Source organism: Aquila chrysaetos, chromosome 11, assembly GCF_900496995.4.
Source record: "Aquila chrysaetos chrysaetos chromosome 11, bAquChr1.4, whole genome shotgun sequence".
In the NCBI taxonomy this organism is placed as follows: Eukaryota; Metazoa; Chordata; class Aves; order Accipitriformes; family Accipitridae; genus Aquila; species Aquila chrysaetos.
In genome coordinates this window covers 16,625,023-16,646,338 of record NC_044014.1, presented here as the reverse complement: position 1 = coordinate 16,646,338, position 21,316 = coordinate 16,625,023, and the positions used below count along the sequence as shown (strand labels likewise).

The window sequence follows — 21,316 nt, the reverse complement described above, 5'->3', positions numbered from 1 at the left end:
CCCTTGGCCGAGTCCTCCCCCTGTGCCGTGCTCTGGTTTGGCCACCTCCAGAGTGATACAGTCACACCTCCCTTTGCAAAGTGCACTGATCCTATCCTGGGTTTCTAGGGCATATTCAAATGGGGTTTTTAGAAATGGGGTAATGCAAACAGAAGAGGGAGAACTGGCCTTAGCTTTGTGTAGTATAATAGGGCACCCAAACTGGCTGCACGTGGCCTCTCCTCTTGAGATGCATGACTCATCTAGGATTTAGTTGCTAGAGCCCTCTTTTCCTTGGCTGGCTCTTCTCATGTTCCTGCAGATTGTCTGTCTACAGAGATAGTGGCATCAAACTGGGGGACACGATGAGTCAGCTCTGCATGTAATTGCCCGCATCTATTCTCTCCTGTATTATGAGAAATGGCATGGTCTGTGCCCACGGCGGGCATGCTGATATCTCCTAGGCTTTGAGGCCAACTCTGGTGCTGCATCATACCCAGAGCCCACTGGAAGATCTGCCAGCCTGTGCTGGAGACAAATAGCTTGTCCATGGCCTACATGTCCTCTGCCTCTGCAGAGTTGTAGCTGCCAGAGACGCCTGCCCATGCTGGGGAGGGTCTGCCCGTTCGTCTCCTTTGGCACTCAGACCTCGCCGGCACCAGGAGAGGAGGACGTGGATGCCGCGGTCCCCGGGGCTGGCTCGGTCCGGCTGCCTGTGCACCGTGCTGCTGCCTAGGGAGGTGCTTGTCAGCGCTGGAGCTCTCTGCAGCTGCTGCTGGCTTTTTTGGAGGTTGGAGAGTTGCGACTGTTCAGGTTTTTTTTTTTTTTTTTAAAGTCAAGTGCACTGAGTCATTGTAAATATAAGCAAAGCTGCAGCCTTTGCTCCTGGGAATAATCCACGCCTAACCAGCGCTTCTCCTGCTTTAAAGGCCTGTGAGTTGTTTGCATTTTGCAGATTTCTATACTGCCTCTACTGACAGTTAAAGTTCTCAGAAGGAAGTGCCCTCATCTCAATGACAAAGCCTATAGCTGGAAACAGCTCACCCATTCCTGAGTAGCCTGGCACCAGCGAAGACCTCGATGCCTCTCTCTTCCTCACAAGCCTTGTGCAACTGGTGCCATTTTCCTTCTTTCCCAGTCTGGGGAGGTTGAAAGTACCTGTTGGAGTCTGATAACTTTCCAGGCAGATTTGCAAGAGATCCTTGCCTACCTTACAGAAGCTTGTAATTGTCTTCATGTTCTGCTTAAATACCGAAAGCTGAGGTGGTCCCCTCCTCACTCCCCCAGGAGACATGCTACCAACAAGATTTCCTGATACTGAAGCAGGTGGTTTTTTCCTTTCATTCCTCTACCAGTCCCCATTTCTCTGGGTTGTTAATGCAGGTGTCAAAAAAATGTGACTATGGCATTGTCCCGGGGCATTTCTCTTCCCTGCAGGGTCTCGGCTGTGCTCAGCACAGCAGCCCCTTCCCAGGCTGCCCCTCCGCGCGGTCCCTGGGATGGCACAGCATCCTCTGGGGCTGCTCCTGGAGAGATGTTCCTGTCCCTTGGCAGCGGAGCTGTAAGTCAGAGCACACCTTGTGCTTGAAGGAGATGAGGAGGTGCAAGCCTGCCTTTGCTCTCCGAAGGGTTTATTCTGGGCTCTGGGACCATATTGGCTTGCACAGACAAGCTGAACCCTGCAGAAAGCCTGCTGCGTTGGAGGGGCCATACACAGGCTGAGTTCTCTCTAACTCCATCTTTTCCCAGTCAGTGCAACCTTCTTTTTATGGCCTTTCAGCCAGTTTTCAGCCCAGGTGATGGGGTTTTTAGTCCACAGCAGTCTGAAAAAATCGTTTCTGTTTAGTTCTTAAGTGCTGTGCTAAAATCCAAACATCTGCCATCCCCAGAGTCCATTGCTTTGTAATTCTGTCTTAAAAAGTAATCTCTGTAAGCCCCACCACTGCCTGCTGCTTACAGATCTGCTCTCCTCCCAGCAGCCAGTGGTTCGATAGTGTATAACTGATCAGAATGATTTTGAACACTTCCTAAGTCCCCCCCGGAGATAATCTCTGCCCTTAGCACCTTCCAGGTGCCACGGTCATACAGAAATGCGTCTTGCCTCTTTCCCCGGGTTACGCAACATTGGAGTGAAATTGGGGTGTGACTGGCATGATCTTGTGCTTTGCTGGGGACACAGCTGGGACTGCATGGCTGGGGGAGGGTTGACAGAGGAGGTTCTTGTTTAATACATTTGCAAGTTGAGCCTGTAATGCATTTCTGTTCTGGGACAGTTAGTGCTGGTGTTGTTCCCCCTTCACCACAGCCCTGCACAGCTCCAAGCCCTGCACAGCTCCAAGTGCATTTACTCTGTTACCTGGGTAGTGACTTGGAGCAGTGAGACACAAAAATCCTCTCTGAGCACTCGTGCATGTTGCATGTGTGCCGGGTGCTCTGGCTGAGGATGAGTTAGTCCACGTCATCCTTCGGGGATGCTCCTGCATTCCAGCACCCAAGTGAAGCAGCCACTAGGGCCGCTACAGCTGCTCGCTGGTGCGGATGAGATGCATGTTATGGAGAAAGCCCTGGAAAGGTGACTCTGCCTTTCTTCAGACCCCAGGTCTTCAGCCCGTTATGCATCCCAGCACCCATGGCTCGGCTGAAGTCTGTGGAGAGGGAGAAGGGTCTGTGTAACTCTGGTAAATGCTGAGTGGACGTGGCTCCAGTGAGGGATGGGACACAATGGCTGAGCCCTGCCAGCCCCCGCCAGAGATGCTGTAATTCTCTTGCAAAACCTATTTATCAGCTAAATGGCCGTCCCAGGGGTAGGCCAGTGCATGCTGCAGCAGACGTCCTGGTGTCCATGCAAGGCTGGGAGGAGCCTCTGGGAGATGTGCAAGGGCTGCCACTGCTCCTTGCATGGGGGCAGAGGTGCCAGCCCCAGACTCTTCCTCAGGAGGAGCCAGTTGGGATTACCGCCAGTCACAGGGTATTTGCACTCCAGGACAGACTGCTTCACCTTATGTCCTGGAGCCAGGAGATGGTATTGTGGCGTTTCAGAGCCTTCCTCTCACACTCAGAGACAGATGATTAACATCATGATTGGCAGCACTATAGCTGTGTTTTATATAAGCAAGCACATGGAGAGCAGGAATCAGCCCTCTGTATGGGAAACGCTCCCTGGCATTCCCAGGGCAGAATGGATTTCAGTGAGAGCAGGATTTCCCCTGCAGGTAATGGCCATGGCATTTCTTGTGTGGGAGGTACAGCTGTGGATTTTGCTGGAAGAGCGAGCAAGGAAGGTGCAGGGGTGCTGGGAGCAGGGCTCACTCTGGTGCCATAGGTCCTCAGCCCGCATACCCCACGGTCGCTAATCCTTGCTCAGAAACACCATCAGGGCTTAGCCTGAAGTGTTGTTATTGCAGCAGGACATCCATGAGCAATTGTGATTCTCAGACCAGAAGAGGCTCTGTACAATCGCCCCTGCAGACCAGCTATTGAATGGAGAGTGTCCCATAACGCGGGCAGAGTGATGCAGTTATTCCCATGGCTGGGAGCACAGGCAGCCTCCCCCATCCCCTCCTGAGGGTTTACTGCAGCAATTTCCAGTGTGTCTCAGAGGGTATTTGCTGCTCAGGACCCTTCTCCTCCCTGGTGTCTGTGTAGTGTCCTCCTGTGGCTAAGGAGCCCTTTGTTTCAGCCTTTAGATTTGTATCTTCTGTTTTGCCATCCCATAAAAGCAGTTTTTCCCATAGCAATGATACTGGGCCCAGGACTGACTGGCTTATCTGCATTTTGAAAACAGTGTGTCCGTAAGATGGGGGACGGGTACAGATGGGGTGAGCCAGGTAAGCGGAAGATCTCCGTGGTCGTGGAGCCCAGGCGCTGCTATCACAGGCATCGTGTCGGAGGGTCTCTTTCCATGGAGTCTCCGTGACATCAGTGCAGAAGGTGCTGCAAAGCATTTGCAAGTGGCATTTTGCTCCCAGCCTTTGGCGTTCTGCTCCCAGTGTTTAACCAGCAGTAGTTAAGAAAGTGCAAAACTTCCCATGGTTTGTGCAGTGCAGCATGCTCAGTGTTCAGGGTGCATCCACCTCACACCCTATTTTGGAGACTGAAAGCACCTGCCAGACACAGGCACGGCCAGAGGGCCAGGGCAGAGCAGGGTGCAAGCAGGGACCCCCCCAGGAGCAGAGGAGGCTTCTTGGCATGGGGCAGCAGCGGGACGGGAGGACATGGTTTGTGGCAGAGCTGCTCCCGGCTGTCTGATCCTTGTCTTCTTATTTTCCTTCCAGTTACTACATTGATGGCCGAGTGGCCAAAGTGACGGACTTCCTGAAAACGCGCCTGTTAGACACGCTCTCTGACCAGATCAGGAAAATCCAGAAAGTGCGTGAGTGCAAAGGGTCTGCAAGGGACGAGGGGGCACTGTGGCCATGGTGGCCGACCTTGGCACAGCTGGTGGCAGGGGCTCTGGCCTCAGCACCGGCGTGCTCCCAGGGGAGCTGGTGTGGGGCAGGGATGGCAGGTGTCTGCTTGGGGTGGCTGTGCTCCCAGCCTAAATGCAGCCAGCCTTCATGCAGGGGATGGGAGGACAGACCAGGCAGCATGATGCCTGGCCCCGGGATGGGATGTGCAGCGCGTCGGGAGGGAAGCGGCCACAGGCTGCAGTGTGGCGTGGGCTGCACCAGTGTTCTGGGATGCAGGCTGGATGCACGGGGCAGGGGCAGACACTGCTGTGCAAAGCCTTTCTAAAGCAGCCGACTGGCTTGAGTCTCTCATCCGTCCATTCCTGAAGGTGGCAGCATGTAAGATGGGTATTCTCTGAAACTGGCTACCAAGAACAAGGAGAGAAGGGAGCAGCCAGGCAGTACCAAGCTGTCCCAAACACAGCCAGTGCCGTGCCTGCTCAGGAGGGGGCTCCTACTGCAACATCTTGCCCCACTTGCTCACAGTGCCTAAAAACGTTGCTTGCAAAGTTGTGACAGTTGCATTTCCGGGGTGATTTTCACTAGTGAAGAATCGTGATCATTATGAACAAGAGTTTTTTTTTCCCTGATGATCATGTTTTGACTGTGTTATAAAACCCAGCTGTTGCTGGCGTGCTGTGTCAGAGCCCATTGGCTCTGCCTAGCTACCGCAGCCTGCAGCAAGCACTTCCCTCCCCAGCGGCTGGGGTGACCCGGCTCACAACTCTAGCAGCTGGGTAAGGGACAGGGGCTTCGCAGTGTCCCCCTGCTTTGGCTGATACAGGGGCCAGGGCTGTGACTGGCCCACTCAGCTGTCAGTTCCAGAAGAAATAAGCAACACCTAGTAAGTGGGGAAGGCTTAAGGGACTAGAGGATATGTCTGTCTGTCCATCTTGTCTAGGTTTTCACACCATACCAGTCACCACAATGTCTTACTGTTGTAATTCCTGCAGGGAGAAACCATAGGATGAGTAAACAACTCAAAAGAGGCCCCGAGAAAGGGGATGTGAGGGTCGGCAGAGCAAAACTGGAGGAGAGGAGCCGCTCACTGAGTCCTCTGGCACAAGCTGGGAATCATCCACGCACGCGGATGATCCTCCTGCTGCAGGCAGTCATGGCTGGGCAGCCAGCGGGATCAGCGCAGGGACAAGCGAGAGGCACCGGCTGACCCTGCTTCCACTGGGGGTACAATACCCCACCAAAAGTGGTGGCACGTGTCCCGCTTCTGCTGTGGGTCGAGAACCCGCTGGGAAGGGAGCAGAACCCCATCCATCCCCAGACTAGAGGCAGCAAGGAGCTGCCCTCGGTGCGGGTTGGGGGAACCCTCGCACCCACAGGGCAGGATTTGGTCTGCACAGGGCAGGGCTGGGGAAGGGCTCTCCCGGGAATGCCAGTGTGGCTGAGCAAAAGCACAGCGCTGGGTGCTAATAGCCTCCAGCTTGGCTTTGAGTCTGTGCATCCTGCCGGGGCTGATTAGAGCAGCTGGGCTTGTCCACTTCCCTGTTTTATTGCTTCCTCTCCGACAGGGGAAGGTGGCGGGCTTAGATAATTACAGGCAGGATGCCAACACCTCTGGGGCTTCAGTCAGGGATGTCGACTCTCACAGGCTGTGAGTGGGAGGCAGCCCAGAGCTGGCGTATTTAACATCTTTGAGGGATCCCAGTCCATCCAGCACATTCCAGCTCTCCTCACTAATGGGGCAGGATCCATCAGGCTGCGCGGAGCACTCCTTGGGCCGCTGGTTTGCAGACATCTGGTCACGGGAGCCTGTCACCCGGCCTGGAGAAGTGGGATTGCGGGAGAGAGGATGGGGTGTTGCGCGGTGCTGGAGGTTGCTCATGCTGGGAGAGGGCAGCTCCAGCCATCCGAGCCCTCCCATCCCGCCTGGCATCTCATGGGTGTCTGCACTGCTGGCTAGAGCCTTGTAAGGGGTGGGCCAGTGTGCTCGGACCTGCATGTCCCGCCTGTGCCAGGGACCCCTCAGGTTGTGAAGCAGCCCCTGCTCAGCCATGGGGCTGGCTCTACCTGTGCCCAGGGGCATCCACTGCTTTCTTCTCAGCTGCCCACCATTCCTCCATGTGGCTCCAGTACATGTCCCAGTGCTCCCACACCACAGAGCCATTGGGGCTCAGGTGCTCCCCGTGGCTGGCAGCCACCTTGCTTGGGGACATGGAGAGCTGGGGTGATGTGGCAGGGCAGCCTGCGGGATGGAGTGCGTGGGGAGACCACAGGGAAAGAGCGGGGTCCGGGTTTGGGAGCATGAGAGCATGTTTGGGAGAGCGTGTTTGGAGCGGCTCTGGAAGATGGGTAGTGGACGTGTGGCAGCGGCAGGAGAGAGTGAGGAACAGTCTCCCACCACCCAGCCATGGTGAAGACACCTAGTGACCATGCCGGGGCCAGGCAGGCACTGACTGCCCAGCAGTACTATTAGCGAAGGTCTCTGTAAGCCTTCCCAGGGCATAGCACAGGAGATGTCTGCCTTGGCTTTAAATCACAGGTTCATGAGAGTCATTTTGATTGCTTTTGTCTCCTGCACAGGTAGTGAACACGTATACTCCGGGGAAGAAGATCTGGCTGGAAGGCATTGGCACAACCTCGGCCGGAGGCATGAACAACCTCTCCGATTCCTATGCAGCCGGGTTCCTGTGAGTTACGCCGGCTTGCCGGTACCAGGGCACTGCCACCCCCACGGGCTCTGTGGGTGCAGCTTGGGTGCTGCAAAGCCGCTGCAGCCAGGAGAGGGCCAGCTCTGTGCCCAGAGACCCCACCTGTACCCCCTTCGGTACTCCCCAGCAGCCTGGGCACCGTTATTTTCTCTGTAGCATCCCTATTACCCCTCCTCAGCTCTGGTTTCCTGTAGGTGACCCAGCCTCTGGCATACACAGGGTAGCAGAGTAAGGAGGGGACTGCATGGGATCCCACACTGGTACACACGGTGTGCCCACAGGGCATGGGTTTGGAAGGGAGGTGTGATCTGAGCACGCCAGCTCTGGGACCCCAGGGCTGGCATCCTGACAGGCTGCATCGCTCGGCAGCTCGGGATTGCCCAGGCCTCCTCCCGCTCTGCGTTTTTGGTTCAGGCTGCATCCACACGTCCTTGCATGCATTCACTCCCAGGGCACCTGCCCAGGGAAGCACTCTGCAGGGCTCTGCTCTGGAAACCATTTTCTCTCCTTCTTCGAAGCTACAGCCATTTCTAGCTCCTGGGGCTTGTCTATTGGCACAGTCCCGTGGCACAGGCATCCTGCTGCAAAGCCCCAGTTCAGATCTTCAGAGCTGGCTGTGATCACAGAAGATGGAGGAAGATTATCCAGGCTTTGCGGGGAGGCACGGGGACATGCCCAGGGTATCAGGGCTGTGGCAGGCTGTGAGGGTGGAAGACTTTGCCTGGGGGGTGTGAGGAGACAGGCTGGTGCAAAGGTCCGGTCCCCCTGCTGAGGTGGCGGGTGCAGAGTGCTGGCAGGCTGGGGGAGCACCCCAGGCTTTGGGCTGTGATGCTGGCGTGCACGCAGGGGCTCAGGTCTGGCACAGCTGCGGCAGAGGTGGCTGTGGTGGGTGGAGAGGCATGCAGGCTTGCTGGGGCAGGGATGGTGGGAGCTGGTTGATAGCCAGCTCACAAAACCATCTGAAGGCTTCAGCTCAGGTACTGGGAGAAGGCACCAGGTCGGGTGCTTGAAAGCGACGCCGTGTGCCAGAGCACGGCTGTGCCACTGGGGCCGGGTGGTCCCCCTGCGGCGGCCTGACCCTGCTCCCTGCGTCCCCAGGTGGCTGAACACGCTGGGCTTGCTGGCCAGCCAGGGCATCGACGTCGTGGTGCGGCACTCCTTCCTCGACCACGGCCACAACCACCTCGTGGACCAGAACTTCAACCCCTTGCCGGTAGGTCTGCCTGCGGGTGTTGCGCTGGTGCTGGCTTCTCCCCACTCATTTTGGGGGGACTCTCTCCTTGTGGCCTGTTTGAACTCTGCTTGAAAATGAATTTTTCCAGATCTGTTTCTTGCAGTGTTAATAGGAGACATTAGTTCACGTCAAATGCAACATGTTGGAGGCAGATGGGAGAGTAATACCTCTGTAGCTGAAACTTCATCTAGTGCCCAGGGTCGGTAGCACAGGAGGGAGGCTGGTGCCACTGAGGGGTGCCAGTGCGGACTGCAGAGTTGGAGGGAGGGAGGGATGTGGCAGGACCACCACACATGGCACGGGGCGGGCAGCTGGATCACTAGTGGTGAGCTGGCCCAGGGGAAGCCGGGCTGGAGCCTCAGCACCCAACTTCAGATCTCTAGAAACCAAGGTGAAGGGCATTTGAAGGGCGTTCCTGGCTTCACAGGGAGCAGTGGTCCTCACCAGTGCCCTGCAGCATCCCTCGCTCTTCAGAAACGCCTGGCCTGGGGGAAACTCCCAGCACACATGGTGCCGATAAAGAAACCATATGAAAAACCCTGTTAAAAGTAGCAGGTTTCCTTTTCCGGGGGCGGGGGGGGGGCGCTAGTAAATACGCTGCCTTGTAAGCGGAGAGCCTGGCAGAGTGGCTGGGCGCTCTGCATCTCCCCTGGAAAGGATTTATGGGTCCATGACCGAGCAGACACTGCCGGCAGGCTGGGGATCCGTGTCAGAGAGGTGCACAACCCTGCAGCTGCAAACCTGCCTTTGATGCTGCGCCGGGATCTCGGGGGGTGGCTGCAGGGGGGCAGAGGCTGACGGAGCTGCATCTCGGTCGGCTCTACCTACTCAGCCGAGGAAAACAGCATCCCCACGACAGCATCCCTGAGTGTCGGGGGAGGATGCGGGAGGTGTCGGTGACACGAGGTCTGTGCTAACCCCCCCAGCATGGCCTGGTGGGTGGCTCTGGAGAGCGAACTGCTGAGTGGGAGATCACGGTCCCCTGCCTGCGCAGGTATCTCCTGGAGCACCCTGGGCTGCTCCCGCGTGTACCCCTCTGGCAAGCGTACCTGCCAGCTCTGGGGGCCTGGGCTGGGGGGAGCCTGGGGGGCTTTGAACTTTGTTTGAGATGAAACTGAGCCTGGGGCAAGCACTTGATGGATTTCTTCTGAAGAGCCAATTCCCCTGGCCAAGCCACATCCCCCCGCTCCCCAGGGCCTCAGGGCCCCCCTGGATTTCTCCTGGCTGGACTGGTGCAGGCCAGCTCCTGCCCGCCAGGCGCGTGGGGGCAGCAGGTGGCCCGTGGCCAGCTCTGCCGGCACAGCGGGGGCAGCAGGTGGCCCGTGGCCAGCTCTGCTGGCACAGCGGCCTCGGAGCGGCTGGAGCAGGCGTGCAGTTAGGAGCGGGATTAAAGCCAGGGGAGGAGTTAGAGGAATAAACCCGGGGCTGTTAAATGCAATAGAGGTCTTTAAAATGGATTTTGCTGTTGTTTTAAAGAGAAGTCTCCCAGAAGTTAGATGCCACCCTGCCTCATGGCCGTTTCCTCGCTCTCCCATGTGCTTCAGCATCGATCCCACGTCCCACCACTGTGTTCCCGCACAAACTCCGGTGGGTGCTTCCCCAAGCCCTTTCCCTCCACTCCTGTGCTATAAAAGAGCCACAGGCAGGTGCAAACCGATGGAGGGTTTAAAAGCTGCAAACACCAGAAAGCCCAGCAAGACCGGACTGTGACCTGCTCCGCAGGGCAGTGGCCACTCTTTTCCCGTGGGAGCTATGAGGGAGATGAAAGCCGCTGGCTGTACCTGCGCGGGGCCGCGGCGCTGTGAAATACAATCTGCTCATTAGCTGCCACGACAAAGAGGTTTCCGCACGCCGGCTGGGCGTGAGGCAGCTGCCTGCTGAGAGAAGGGCCGCACCACTGCAGCATCAATCGCAGCTCCGGCTGGCAGCTCCTCAGGGAGCCGGGAGCCAGGGCTGGGCTCCCCGTAGCAGCCTTTGCACCTCATCCTCCTCCCCTGCCACTGCCGATCCCTTCTTGTCAGAGAAGAGAACGGAATGTTTGGGGTTGCTGAGCTGAAGCTCAGCCTTTTATAGCAGTGTCTTTAGGTGCTGGGTAGCTGCATGGTCCAGGGAGAGTTTCCTGCGTGGTCCAGGGATGGCACGGTGATGCAAATACAGCTCTCCGTCCTTGTGCTAAAGAGCTTCCCATATAAAACCAAGTGATGTGTAGTTCATCACCGTACGAGCACTGCACTGCTGCCACGCGAACCCTCCTCTCTGTCCTGCAGCTGGGTCCCTCGTATGCTGCTGATCTTGCTCACATTAGTACTGTCTCTGTTAGGGCATGTTACAGTGGATGGCATAAGGAAGCTCATAAATGTGGTGTGGGTGCCATGTTGAGGGATCAGGGAATGCAGGTAATGGGGGTTGCTTGGTGGGCACTGCTGTGGGAGTCTCAGCTTCTAAATCACGATGTTTCTGCCTCTCCCCCAGGACTGCAGCGCTGGGGGGATTTGTTATGTAGAGGGAAAGGAGCAGGCAAATCACTGTGCCGCTCTATGTATAGCAGGGTGATAGTTGTTGTCATGGGCCATGCTGTGAGCTAGCGAGGGCTACCAGCACGTCGGGCAGGCAGGGAGCATGGCTGCTCCCTGGGCATGGGCACTGGGCAGCAAACCCGGGCAGGCTGGTGGGGCTTGCTCTGTGTTTTCTGAGGGTTAGGCTTGGTTTGAAAATAAACTTGTAAACTCTGGCCATTTCAGTGGGAAATGCAAGAACACCTGGGAATAGCTGCTTACAGGAAGGGATGCAGTGAAACCTTGAAAGCGGAGGTTTAAGCCAGTCTATCCCCGGCTTTGTGCCATGGTGGCTTGCCGGTGCAATGCAGACTGGTTCCCCGAAAATCGTCTCAGGTGGCAGCAGTGTGGCCCAGGGGCACTGCAGCTTCACAGTGAAATTAGGGAGATGTTAACGTCTCTGCTGGGCTTTCCACACACAGCTCGTTCATGAGCTCGTGTGGCTTCTGGGGCATCTTGCAAGGGACATGCCTTTGCATCCCCATCCAGGTCCTTCACCCATGAAAGAGCAGCTCTGAGTGCCTGTCCTGGCTGCCAGAATTGCTCATCCACCTTCTCCTCACAGGTGATGACATCAAAGCCCCATGTGAAGGACAGGTGGTGCAGCAGGGGAAGGTGAGGCCATATCTCTGAGCCTCCTTCCAGGTGCAGAATTGAGGAAATGGGTTTCTCTTGCTGGACTAATGGGGAGCAAAGAAGGAGAAACTGGGTGACATGAGGCTCCCCGGCCTTAGTACAGATGTGATTAGGCTGGGGAATAGAAATGCTCAAGCCTACCTTAATGCAAGTGAGCTCAAGCATTTTAATGCCTTGTTATTTTTGAGAGAACTTTTTCATGTATGGTTGGAGTGCTTTTTCTTCCTGAGTGATTGGGGCAGCCAGCTGTATAATAGTCAGGGCTTGTGCTTGAAGCCCTTTAAATAAAGCCTCTTACAGGTACGTCAGTCTCCTGCCTGCACCTAAACCCATCTGTACATGTGTGTGGGAGTGAGGAGCAGAGGAAAGGAGGGCAGGAGCAGCACTGATATTCACTCTTCACAGGGCAGTGTCTTTGAAATGCCACTCTGGCATTTAGTAGCTCTAGGCTCATTTCAGGCATGCGGTGTACATACTCCATTTCTGTTTCCTTAATATCTCTCTGAAACAGTCCAGAGGGATGCAATACTTTTATTTCACTGGAGAGCCCCCCAGCTAGGTGTAAGCTTTCTCTTCACATTGTTACAGCATGTTAAAGACCTTTCTGAATGCTCTTCCACGTGGCACTCGCCTCTTTTTCATCCATTTGGTAGTGACTTCTGCTCCCTTAACGCAGAGTGCTGTAAGGTTATACCTATGCATGGAAAAACTTGGGTGCATTTCTGGGCAGAGCCCGAGCAACACAAACCCCATAGAAAAGCCAAAGCTGAAATCCAGACTTCCATTTCCTGATAACTGTGGCTCTTCTCGGGCCTTGTCCTAAAGCCTGTGGACAGTGAGATACGTGGTTCTCCAGGGTTAGGTAGATACTAAAACTTCCTTTCTGCGTATAAGTTTCATATGCAGCATGAGAAAGGCCCAGAGGGATCACAGGGTGAAGCGATGGCAGGGGCTGCCTGCTCAGCTGTGGTAGTAGAAGACAATAAGATATTGCCTGTGAATTGACGGCATCCTTGAGAAAGCATCGCAGCGGTGCGCAGGCCTGTGCCTGACGGTGCTGTGGTCGGACGCTTGGATGCTGTGGGTGATTTTTCACCTGCTTTGCTTAGCCCGAAGGCACTGGAACTCGATGGGAAAGTTACCGCCTGTCCTGGAGGAGGGAGGACCCCGGCCTCGGATCGGGTCTGTCCTTAGCGAGCCGTCCCCTTCCTGACCAGGCTTTCGTGAAAGCCCTGCTGTGAACGAGCTCGGCGCCGGTTTGCCGCCATCCCCGGCATCCCTTGGGGTCCCTAGGGCAGAGCCGTGGTGCGAGCCCGGCGACTGAGTGCCGACGGTGCCCGCCCCACCTGTCCCGAGCACCTCCCCGGCGGGGCGTGGGCCGCGCCCACGTCTGCGGGTGCACAGAGGCAAGGGGCCCGCCGGGGGGTGCCGTGCCGGGTGCCAGGGGTGGGAGCAGGTCCCCCGGCCGTGCTCCTGCCTGCCGCACGTACGCGTTCCCCGGTGCGCTCGTTAGCTGAGCTGGCTTGGCCGGAGGCGTTGCTAATTGCAGCTGGAGGTCCCGGCCGTCTCCCTGGACGGTGCCTCTCCCGCCCCGGCGCTGCGCGGGAGGGGGCCCTCGCCCCCTCGCAGGTCCTCGCCCACCCGCGCCCATCCCCACCCTGCCGCCTGCTCGCCCGGTGGCTGCCCGGCTGCTGGGCTGGGCAGCGTCCAGAGGCGAAGAGGAGACCCGGCATCCGTAGGGGGAAGCGTACAGAGAGCCCTTTCCTGCAAGCGCTCGCGCTCCCGCCGCCGAGCCCGGCCAGCTGGCTGCGGGGCCGGGGGAATTCAGCCCCGCTGCTGCGCCGGCCCATCTGCACGCCCGGCACTGAGTCACCGCGCTGCGCACACGCAGCCGGCCGAGCTGGCAGGGGTAGGACTGCGGCTGCTGTTCCCCCCGGCGGGGACCTTCGGCTTTGGGGTCACTGTCGGGGAGAGGACAGCCAGGTCGGGCTGCAGTCTGCCATGTGCCGCCGCGGGCAGAGGCAGAGGCATGGTCCCAAGCCTGGGAGCGACACGGGGTGGGGAGAGGGAGCAGGTCCAACGGAGCTCGCACACACATGGAAACTGTTCCTGATGACCGTAAATCTGCCGCGCGGGTGTCTGGCACCCCCATCTGCCCCGCACGCTGGAGCGCTGGCTCTGGCGGGAGCGACGCCTGCAGATGGGGAAGGGGTGGGAGAGGCGAGGACAGGCAGGAGCTGTCTGTACGGGATGTTCGCTCCGGCCGCAGGAGGGAGGGATGAAATCCTGGGCAGTTCAGGTGTGTGCGGGGGAAGGGCTCTCCCACGAGATGTCAAGCCAGAGCATGGGCCGCTGAAGGGCGGAGTGGAAATGGTGTCCCGCAGAAATCTCCCAGCCAGCCTCCGCACGAGCACCTGAAGCGGGTCTGAGCAGGGCATCTCCTGTACCGCCTTGTCCTTTCAGCCATGATCATACCATGTCTCGAGGACTGCAGCATCCTCTGCTCTCTGCATCTTCGCCGCGTTCAGCCTTCCAGGAGCTCTAAGTCTGCTCTGAGGCTCGTTTTATCCGCAAACAAGGAGACAGATTTAAAGCGCCTAAACTCTGCTTGCTGTCACAATGGGTTAAGGGGCCTTTCCCTCTTAGTGCACCATAAAAAACATCTCTGAAGTGTGTATGCTTGGACTCTCAAACACATCAAAGCTATGCTGCAGCTAGCAGCTCTGGCACCCACCTGCCAGAGCTGCAGGACATGTGCAGACCCAGAGCCGGGCTGCTACTCCTGCACCAGAGACTGGGGCAGCAACACACTCTGTCTGGGACCGGCAGCAGCGGCTCGTACTTGGAAGGACAGACACAGCCACTGCCCACGTCTCCCAGACGCACCGTGCTAGATGGGACAGCAAGACTCTTCCCATTAAGTGTTGGTGCTTGTCGGCAGAGCAGAGGGAAGTAGCGTTGTGGTGAAAAGCAGCAGAAGATCAGAAAACAGCAAAGAAGTTGCATTTGGTTTCCAAGCCCTCTGATCCGGCAGCTCCGCTCCCTTCCTGCGGCCTCCATCGCCTGGTCCCTGTTAGGGAGAGGTGATGACAAAAGAGAGGTTTGGCTGTTCCTCCATCTGCTCAGCTCCCTGGGAAGGTGGAGGCTGCTGGCTGGGGGCCAGCTCATCAAGGGCAGTGGTAGGCAGGGACCACTTCCCACTCACCACTTTCCCAGTGCCTGGCAGGCTGTCCCCTCAGTGCCACTGGTGCCCAGCAGCGATTCCTGTGGCTGCCGCTCCCACAGCAGGAGTTTTGCCTTAATGTCAGTGTTTGGTCTTTCTCCAGGATGGAGAAAAAGAGAGGAAGAGACAGAGACGACAGAAAGGGGCTGAGCAAAGGGTGCAGCGGCTTGAAGGCTGGGAAGACATGATGCTCATCAGAGCCTTGGTGGGTTGTGCTGCTGGCACAGCTGGGAGAGACCCTGAGCTGTAGGATGAATGGCGGATGCTTGGCCCAAACACAATGCTTGCGGTGCTGCCGGTACCGGTGGATGAAAATGCTGCTCTCTGAGGCCATGGGTGCACACATGTTAGCAGGTTATTTGGGATGGGAGCAACTCTCCTGGCTGTCCCCATGCGCTGCACTTTGGGACTTATCGCAGAGCTGTTGTAAAACGTGACCTGGTTTCCTTTCCCTAACCATGAGCAGATATTCAGTCCACAGGGCCAGACAAGAGCCAGCCTGCCATAAGCCCGTGTAAGCACACAGAGTGCACAACACAGCCACAGCAGCAACTCTTCTGCTCTACAGAGCTGTACCTGCCCCGGCTAATGGAGCCATTGCCCTCCCTCGCCATGCCTGCCTCCTCTCCTCTCCCTCCTTAGCTGAAAGGCACTGGGGTGCAGGACTGGCAGCCCCTCATGTCACGCTTCAGCCATAGATCGCTTGCTGGCAGAGAAAGCTGCCGGGAAGATGTGAAGGCAGAAGGTGATGCAGGAAAGAGTGGTGTGAAATGAGGCGTTCGCAGCCGTTAGAGCAGGAAGGAAGAGGATCAGCACAGTGAAAGCAACGGCTGGCCAGGCGGAGACGTCAGCAGCTTCGGGGGACTGGTGGTGGGCACCTGCAGGGACCAAGGCTAAGCAAGAAAGGAATTGGGCAGCATCGGCTGATCCTTTCATAGGTGCAGGTGCCTGGATGAAGGCAAGGGTCTGTCCTGCCCAGGAGGGGCAGGGTTGTGTGGACAGAGCAGAGAGAAGAGGCAAGGGGCCACTTCGCTGCAGCATCTCCATATGTGCTGGCCCCATCCTCCCCTGCTGATGCCACTGGCTCCTGGCAGCCCAGTCCACCTGAAGCCCCCTTGTTTAGGGCTAGGAGGAATGTTGTTCCCCATTCACAGACCTTCTCTGGAGTGTCCCCCGTGATGCTCAGGGCACACCCGCAAATTGCACCAGTACGGCAGCAAATGTTGTAGGAGACAGCTCACCAAGTCCTCAGCTCTTCAGGACCTCCACACAAGGAGGATGCACACGCAAAATGGCAAACAGATCACATTCCTGAGGGTGGGTGCATGTGAGCTCGTGAGGACAACATCAGTGCCTGCTCCCAGAGCTGATCATTTTGACTTCAGCAAATGTTCCCTTTGGGGAGAGGCTCTGCCCCACTCTGCTTGTTGAAGGACCTTACACAGGATTTGGGTGAGAAAGCCTTGAACTCCCACAGTCCAAGAAGCACATAAAACTCAGGGATAATGTTGAAAGCAGCATAAAGTCCAGACTTGCTGAAGGAACAACCAGCCGTGGTTTGAACAGGATGTAAGGACCTCCGCAGGGAGAAAGCTTTGGATGCTGAGGATCTCTTTAATCTAGTGGAAAAAGAAAGAACAAGAACCACTGGTTGGAAGCTGAAGCCAGACAAATTCAAGCTGAAAATAAGGAGTGGGATTGTTAACAGTGCGGATGTTTAACCGCTGGAACAGACTCCCTGGGAAGTGGCGGCTTCTCCGTCCCTCCAAGCCCTCACAACCACAATCACTACTTTTCTGGAAGATGCTTTTGCCAAAAACGAGCCATCAGGCTCAGCAGAGGCATAAAAGAGCAAACCTCTCTGTCCTGTGATGTACGGGAAGGCAGACCAACCAGCCCTTATCTCCATACAGGTTGCTTGGACTGTGGAAAAACGCAGATGAAGGTGCAGGAATGGAGCAATCTATAACAGACTGTTGAAACTTGAGCGTGCCTGAGGGGTGGAGGAAGAGCTTGGGTAGCTTCAGAAGAAGGAAGAAGCAAGAGGAAGAGGAGGAGGGTGGGCAGCAGCCAGCTGATGCTGCCGGTGACACGGGGACAGAGAGCCATGCCCCTGCAGCCCCAGCCAGAGGAGGCTGTGCACCGCAGGGTCGGCAGCCTGCTCATTTGAAGTTCAGCTGCCTTTGCCGGTTACAGCCCCCAGAAGACCAAAGGGCTACAGCTCCGTTACTCCGGTTTTCTGGTTATGGCAACGTCTTCTCACATGTGGTGAGCACGGAGCTGAACAAACTCAGGTGGGCTGTAAAGCTGCTTTGCTGCCTCTAGGAGAGAGCGTGGGGATACGCTCCTGCTCCCTTCCTGATGACTCCTGAGATGGGAGGGTCTGGTTAATAGGTCTGTCTGAAGGTCTGCCTAATCAGCCTTGTTTCCAAAAGCTGAAGTCTCTAAAAGCTCCTGCAATGAATTAAAATGTGCAAAGAGATCAAGTGGAACCCTCTGGGCTTTCCCTGTCTAGCAGAAAGCTCGTGTGTCTTCACTGCCCCCATGGAGCTCAGAAGATGTGGCTGGCCTGAGCTCTGCACATCAGCTCGCTTGAGACAAGCGCCTCTCTTGCCCATAAATCAGGGGTCCCGGCCAGGAGACCTCCTTGAGGCGCAGGACAGCTCTGCCTTCAGGTGCTCCTCGCCTGCAGCTCTGAGGGCTGCAGTGGCAGCACTGCTTAATGGGCCTGCAAAGTAATTAAAGCAAGAAGGCTCCCTTGATTCCCAGGGGACTAATAGCAGACCAGATTCCTGTCTGCTATTCCTCCTCTACCGCTACAGCTGCATTGCTGGCTAACCCCTCACAACGGGAGCCCTCTGTGACTCCAAAAGCCAAATCCTTTCTGCGGTTGCACTGGTTGGAGCCACATATCTCCCTAGGCATTGCCGGGGCTGCCTCCACCGGGATGCCCGGCACCGCACTGCAAAGCGGGCACTTGTCTTTGCAAGGGGCAATTGGGCACTGCTAGCCTGGGGGCCACGCTCGCACAGGGTTTGTCATATGGGAGGGGGTGCCAGCTGCTGTCAGGGGTCCAGGAAGAGGTCACTGATGGGTGGAAAAGCCACCCTGGTTGCAGCCAAGCTGGGTTTCAAGAGCAACTGCTTCCCAAGCTGGTCACCGTCTGAACAGGAGCCAGTAGCTGCAGGTGCCCAGCAGCCCTGGTGTGATTTTAACTGGGGTTCGCTCATGCCAGTGGTAGGAGCAGCCCCAGAGCACCGGCCCAGCCGGGTGAAGTGCCTGCACCCGGCAGGTTTGTTTCCGCAATGCTAGGTGTGCGTGTAATTCATCATCCAAATGCTCAGTGTCACCAGCTCCTGGTAATTTATTGCGAGTAACATGATTTTGGCCCCTGCTGCAAGTGGGCTTGTGATGACGTGAAAAGCTGCAGCTGTCTTCAGTGCTTCCCTGCAGTAAGCTGAAGAGCTCGAGGCCGGCACTGACGACTCCTTTTCCAGCCCCGGGGTCGTTTTTCTGGCCCTCCTTTGAACTCTCTTTGGTATTTCCACATCCTTCTCGAAACAGAGACTTTGGAGCTAGCTTTGCCAGCAAGGCAAGGTAAAATCACTGCTCTCCCCTCGCCTCCTGCAGATGCTGGAGGGAGAAGTCAGTCCCCACGCTGCCCTGGGGGCATTGCCTGCACTGAAATATTCTACGGTCAGCCGTGGTCATCTCACACTTTGCAGAACAGCTCACCCTGCATCACTGCTGCCTGCCTTACCTGTCTCATGGCATCTGTATGGTTTTTCTCAGAAAAGCTGTGTACCCGTAGCTGGATCAGAAGCTGAAAAATGTGGCCAATGCTTCCCAGAGAGACAAGCATCTGTCCTTGTGCCCACCCCGGGAGATGCTGAATGGCACAGCTCTGCCTGTGAGCTGCCACGGCAGGAGCCCCGGGCTCAGCTCCCCCAGCTCTGCAGGGGAGCAGGGTTTGTCAGAGCACCCTTGGGAAGAGTGTATGCCAACATGTGAGACTTGGCAGCAACTGGGGCAGGTCGTGGGGCTGGGCAGCTCCCTGCACCCCCACATTGCAAACCTTGCTGCTGCTGAGCCTTGAGAACAGAGGGATGCCGGCATCAAAGCAGCAAACCCCAGGGGACCACCCTGCCTGGAGGGGTGGGTGCTCAGCCAGAGGCTGGAGCTGCTGGTGCCAACTCCCCAACATGACAAGGCCATCGCGAGCCCCCTGCAGAACAGCTCTTGAGACCCATATGGAAATTTCAAGGGTGGCCACGGTGTCTCTGGCCTCTACCGCTCCCATAACTTGTAGGCAAAAGCAGCATCTCATCAGTGGAAATACGGAGAGGAGGTGAGAAACCCCGCGGGGACTGCTAGAAAGACCTAAGAGCCTGAGCTGACAGGTAGCTGGGGGCGCTGAACTCATTTATTTTAACTCACGACCGTGTGGCTAAACACTGCAATCTGTGCTCACCTTTGGCCTCGACATAAACTCAAGTAATTACTCATCTAATGACGCCTGCTAATCGCCGTGGCTCACCGGGGAGCCGGCAGCGTGCCGGGCACTGCTTCTCCCGCCTGCTGTGCGCCCAAGCAGGGTGGGCTGGCACAGCTTCCCACGGCGGGGGAAGGCTGGCACAGCCCCTGCAGCGTGGCGCAGGCAGGGACATCCCCAGGGTGTGGGGCAGCGCCGCCAGCCAGCAGGCACAGGGACGGTGGCACGCACCTCGGGGAAGGCACATGTCTGCGGTATCGAGCAACTGCAGCTCGTCCTCCCCGGGAGCTTCGGCCTCGCAGCCTGAGCCTCCTCAGAGCGCACAAGCCTCTCCCTTCACCCTCACGTCTCCTCCGGGGCCCGGGGTTTGCAGGGGAAACATTTACCAGGCTGGTGTGGCACAAAGCCCCGTGGTTTTGGCTGGGAGCAGCGAGAGGAGAGCAGGAGGCAGCTTTTCCTCCAGCATTGTGGCAACAGCTTCCCAGAAAGTGGGAAGTGGGTTTGGATCTCGCTTTGCCAGGCCGGCCCAGTGCTCCTGGCGCAGGTCAGCTTCTGCTGAGCTGGGCTGGAGAGAGGACCAGCAGTTGAGTCTGGCCGGCGGGTGTTCACCTCATGCTGGTCTCTGCTGCATTAATGCTCCGTTTCATCTGCTGGCCTCTTCATCCAAAACGCGTGTTAACCGGTGGCTGTGTGAGGGCTTCCCACCCATGGGATGGATACCTGTACCTGTACAAGAGATCTGTGCTTCCACCTGCCCATCCTGCCCTGTAGCCTGAGGCCCTGGAGACCCCATTCCCCCCACATGCCCCTCTGGGGTGGCAGACCCCTTCCTGGCACTACGCTGACCGCACAGGGTTTTCCTCGTGCCTCCCCAGGCAGTGTGCAGAGCTGTGGGGTGCTTGATCTGTGCTCTTTTCTACAACAGCAGCCCTCCCCACTGTGCGGGCCAGGCGTTGCTGGGCAGAGCAGTCCCTGGTGCCAGTGTGACCATCGCTGCTGGGTGTTGGACATTGCCAGTGGGGTTGGGGGATCATCGCAATTGCCCTGAGGCACATGGTCTCTCTGGGGCAGCCAGTCTGGGTTGCGCAGAGGGGATTTATCCAGAGTGCTCGTGTGTGTAAAAGTGCCCCAGCACCCAGGCGGTGCCCAGCGCACCCACAGAAGCAGACCAAGAGGCTCCGTCTCCCGGGCATCAGCCGGGGTGCCCAGAGCAGAAGCAGGGCCACAGCCCCATCCTGCAGAACGGCAGGCAAGCGCCTCAGCCTGCCCTTTCCCTTCCCACAACCCTGCTTCATTTACTGCACACCTCCCAGCTTCTGCAGCGGATGAGTGGGGGGCCCTGCCGGCAGCAGCCTCCGTCACCGCACAGCCTCACCCCCCTCCCTGGGGCTTGGGGCCCATCCTGTGTGCCGAGCGAGGCTGTGCCCTGTGGGAAAAAGTAGTATGTGGTGACGTAATTAAAGGCTGCATCATTAACGCATGTGTGCAGGGGCTAAACATTTCCTATTTCTTGACTGCTTAGCTTCCCTGTGCTGTGTTCGTGGGTGCTTAACTCCACGGGAGGCTTTAAAATGGGAGAAATACCTCTGGGAAGTGGAGCACCCTCAGCAGTCACCAAAGCCAGCGTGCCATGAACAGAGCTGGAGAGCACAGGAGAGCTCTGGTGTGCTCCAGCCCCATGTAGAGAGTGGGCTGGAGGGTGGCCTGCCTGCTCCAGAGACATCACCATCCTGCGTGCATCAGCTGGAGCTAGTACACAGGTCCGCAGCATGGCTACGTGCGGGTCCATGGGAACATGCAAGGGCATCCATGCCGCTCCCCACGCTCTGCAGCCCAGCCAAAAGCTGAGCTCCTTTAGAGGGTATCAGTGTCTCTCAGCATGGGCAAAACAATGTATTCCTCCCTTAAATCTCTTTCCTGGAAACAGCGATGCCATTTTGGCTTGGACTGCACAAAAAAAGCTCACCCCAAGGCAGACATCTGGCACACATTTTCACCCCAACACCCAAAATTTTGCTAGGCTGTAAGCAAGGGAGCCAGCCTCTCCTGCCCGCTCCTGCTGTGAGTCGGGGGGACCGTTGTG

The 21,316-nt window shown here is 57.2% G+C and overlaps 1 protein-coding gene across 2 annotated transcripts in view; it reads left to right on the top strand.

Moving 5' to 3' along the window:
* HPSE2 (heparanase 2 (inactive)) overlaps positions 1-21,316 on the top strand; it is a 113,624-nt gene that overhangs the window by 89,959 nt on the left and 2,349 nt on the right. For both annotated transcript variants that reach the window (XM_030029821.2, XM_030029822.2), the window contains 3 exons: positions 4,254-4,347; positions 6,966-7,072; positions 8,192-8,306. In XM_030029821.2, the coding sequence (XP_029885681.1) occupies positions 4,254-4,347; positions 6,966-7,072; positions 8,192-8,306 (316 nt within the window). The remainder of the gene's footprint in view (positions 1-4,253; positions 4,348-6,965; positions 7,073-8,191; positions 8,307-21,316) is intronic.